General features: G+C 37.7%; 1 protein-coding gene across 1 annotated transcript in view; it reads right to left on the bottom strand.

Annotated features, from left to right (window-relative positions):
* The window catches only part of deptor (DEP domain containing MTOR-interacting protein), a gene marked incomplete in the record, with an annotated part of 40,897 nt that overhangs the window by 14,863 nt on the left and 22,934 nt on the right, over positions 1–3,100 (bottom strand). The window contains 1 exon segment of the mRNA XM_014022907.1: positions 2,832–3,010. Within this exon segment, the coding sequence (XP_013878361.1) occupies positions 2,832–3,010 (179 nt within the window).

Genomic DNA, 3,100 nt, shown 5'->3' on the forward strand with positions numbered 1-3,100 from the left:
AAATAAACATTTGAAATATATGAGTTTGTATGTAATGTATGAATATAATATACAAGTTTCACTTTTTAAATGGAATTACTGAAATAAATCTACTTTTTCATGATATTCTAATTTTATGACCAGCACCTGTATATATGGTGATAGAGTTGGGGCTAATGCTAAAGCGAACAGGATAAGCTGAGGTTCTTCTTCCATGAAGCAGCTCTGTTGTCTGAGTCATTTCTACCTTCTCCTCTCTGTCAACGCTCTCTGGTTTCATTTAAAAGAGCCAATTGTCAGATATTGTCCAACATTAACCTTCAGAGTGGATATAGCTCGCTAGCAGCCTCATGCCGATGACCTAGTTGATGTAATTTACCCAGAATGCTTTGCATGTAAATGAAATGGCCTCGTCCRTGTAATATATTTTTTAAACTTTTAGTTTAAAAATGATAAAAACTTAACATTCTACAGTTTTCTACAGTCTTTATTTTACAGTTAAAATATATGTTTATCAAATAAAGTCTAATGTTACAACTAATCGTGGATCCCTTTAAAGATTTAAAGACTTTCGAGTCAATTTTAATCAACTTTCCCTAAAGTGAAAATAAATCTCTTTAGCACTAAAACCACCACTTTTCCACAATAAAGCTGCCTAATTTAATCAGACACTAAATATAAATCCAATTTCCTGTCATGTAGTGACCCCCACAAAAACTCATTCAGGCAGCAGTCCAGGAACACGTCAAACAGGACCGGTTGCAGATGGACTTCTTAAGAAGGAGAGAACGTCTGCAGGACTGAATCCAGCAGGCACTCAGATTCATCCAGAGGGAGGAAAGCAGAATTTACTACAATGTGATAAATTAGTGAGATAGCAGGGATTATTTCTGCCTGTAATTAGTTGGATTCCGAGTATTCTGTGTGTGTGATGTGTTTCAGTACACACAAAGCAGAGGCACTAACTCACAATACAAAAACTGCAGCTATTTCTCAACAAGGTTTAAACCCTTTTCTAGTGGTAAAATACAGTATCATTTCAGTAGTCCTCCTCACGTTTGTATTAAAAAGAATCATTTAATGTAACAGATTAGAGTTTCTCAAACGGGTTTTCCTGCAGTCCAATAATAGGTCATCTTCATCTTTTATGGTTCATTTGTTTTCTGGATATTGAGGCTGAAACACAAGCTTGCTAAAAATATGAAACCATCTTTAAACCTCTTTCTTTTCCAACTACGTTACCAGCTGTGTTGTGTATTATAAGTTTGACTCTTTAAACTGGCTCTAGCTTTTTCAAACATGCAGTGGTCGAGCAAATCAAAATGAAAACTAGATCCATCTCATTCTAAAAACATTACAGGCCCATTTCTGAACTACTGACTTTTCTCTTTTTTTTCCCTTTGGTCGTGGTGGTGGGGGTGATTTCAGTGAAACAAAACATCGACCAGAGACATGGCATGTTTGATAAAAATATTAAATTTAAGCAAAAATCATTTTTGCTAATAAAGGCGCTGGAATCTGACAAGTAGTTTTTTTCAGTTTCAACTTTTTTTTTTCTTTATAGCCCCAATTTACTTCCATATACAGTGACTTTATGATAAATATGGATTCTAAAGAATTCACGGTTCTGGTTTAGTAGGAAGATGACTTCCTGAAAGTTTCAGTGAAATCCAACTGCTGGTCTTTGAGATATTTTACTGACAGACAGTGTTGACTCCAACACTTAGCACTCATACGATGTGTTGGGGATGACTCTCAGCTAGCACTCCACAAGATTTTAGCCWAATAACGATGAAACTGACTGATTATTTTCTGAGAGTTTCATTAAAATGTGTCCAGTGGTTCATGAGACATTTGCTAGCAAACAGACAAACAGACACAAATACAAAAAAATAAAAATAAAAAACATTATCATCCACCCTTTGTTGAAGGCAACATCCCAATAAGAAAGCGTCCTGACCATAAAATGCAAAACAACCTGATAACTTGCAGAAGTTTATGACACTCAGACCTCCTCCGTCTAATGTTTCTCACTCGTTCTTCACTGCATCCAAGAGACGGGGTGGGGTCAAACATAACAGCAAGAGCAAATCAAAAAGTAGGATCCCAGTCATTGTGAGACATAATGTGGGTCAGTTCAGAGTCCAAAAGGAGCAATAATGAGGTTTAGAAGGAAAAAAATGAACACAGTTTCCATATTTAAAAATAATCCAGACAGACTCCAGGGATGAATTCAACCWAGATTTTGTTTTAGGTGTTCAAGCAAAGACACACAAACGGTAATCCTAGTAAAGTTCATCAAAACGTTGCTAAATTAGTAAACCAGCTCCTGTTTGTGTCTAAAATGAGAGAAAGTAGGATTTATTAAAATMAGAGAGCTGGATTTGATGTGTGCAAAGACAAAGACGCATGTGACACAAACAGATGAACGTTCTGGTCTCGGAGTTAAGCAGGAAGTGGGTGCACAGTCAGAACTCGCTGACCCGATCACATGAGCCAAGACTGAACTACAGGGAGAACCAGATTTACTTCTCTCAAGAGTTTTTAACAGAACATCCATTTGGCAACAACATGACATTTGGACAGACTTTTAGCCTCTTGGGGTCAGTTGTTTAAGACAGATGAAGCAGAAAGAAATACTAGGAAAAAACAAAGGTTTGCAAAAACAATCGAATGGCAAAGTTTACAGTAAGGTGAACAAATCCCCATTATTTTTTTAGCATGAGAACAAAAATGGTCAAATGTTAGCCAAGGTAAGAACTGCAAAGCTAATAAGCCAAATAGTTTAACTGTTTAAGTGTTATTGTGATTCTGAACACTGCATGAGACCTGTGAGCACTGATCCTCCTCACCGTGCTGAATGATGCCGTGTTCCAGAAGCCTCCGGCCCAGCTGCTCCGCCTCCTCCCTGGAAGGCATCTCCCCCTCCTGCAGCAGCCAGTCCACGAACTCTGAGCCCACCAGAGTCCGCTCAAACGGCTCTCCTTCCTCCTCTCGAGTCTGAATCAGGTTATTCTCTGTGTTCATCAACCTGTGGTGGAGAAAGAAAATGGAGACGGCTCAAGAAAACAAGCAGACTTTATCTTCATGTTGTGTGTATATACATATATATATATATACA

Source organism: Austrofundulus limnaeus, unplaced genomic scaffold, assembly GCF_001266775.1.
Source record: "Austrofundulus limnaeus strain Quisiro unplaced genomic scaffold, Austrofundulus_limnaeus-1.0 Scaffold348, whole genome shotgun sequence".
NCBI classification, from domain to species: Eukaryota; Metazoa; Chordata; class Actinopteri; order Cyprinodontiformes; family Rivulidae; genus Austrofundulus; species Austrofundulus limnaeus.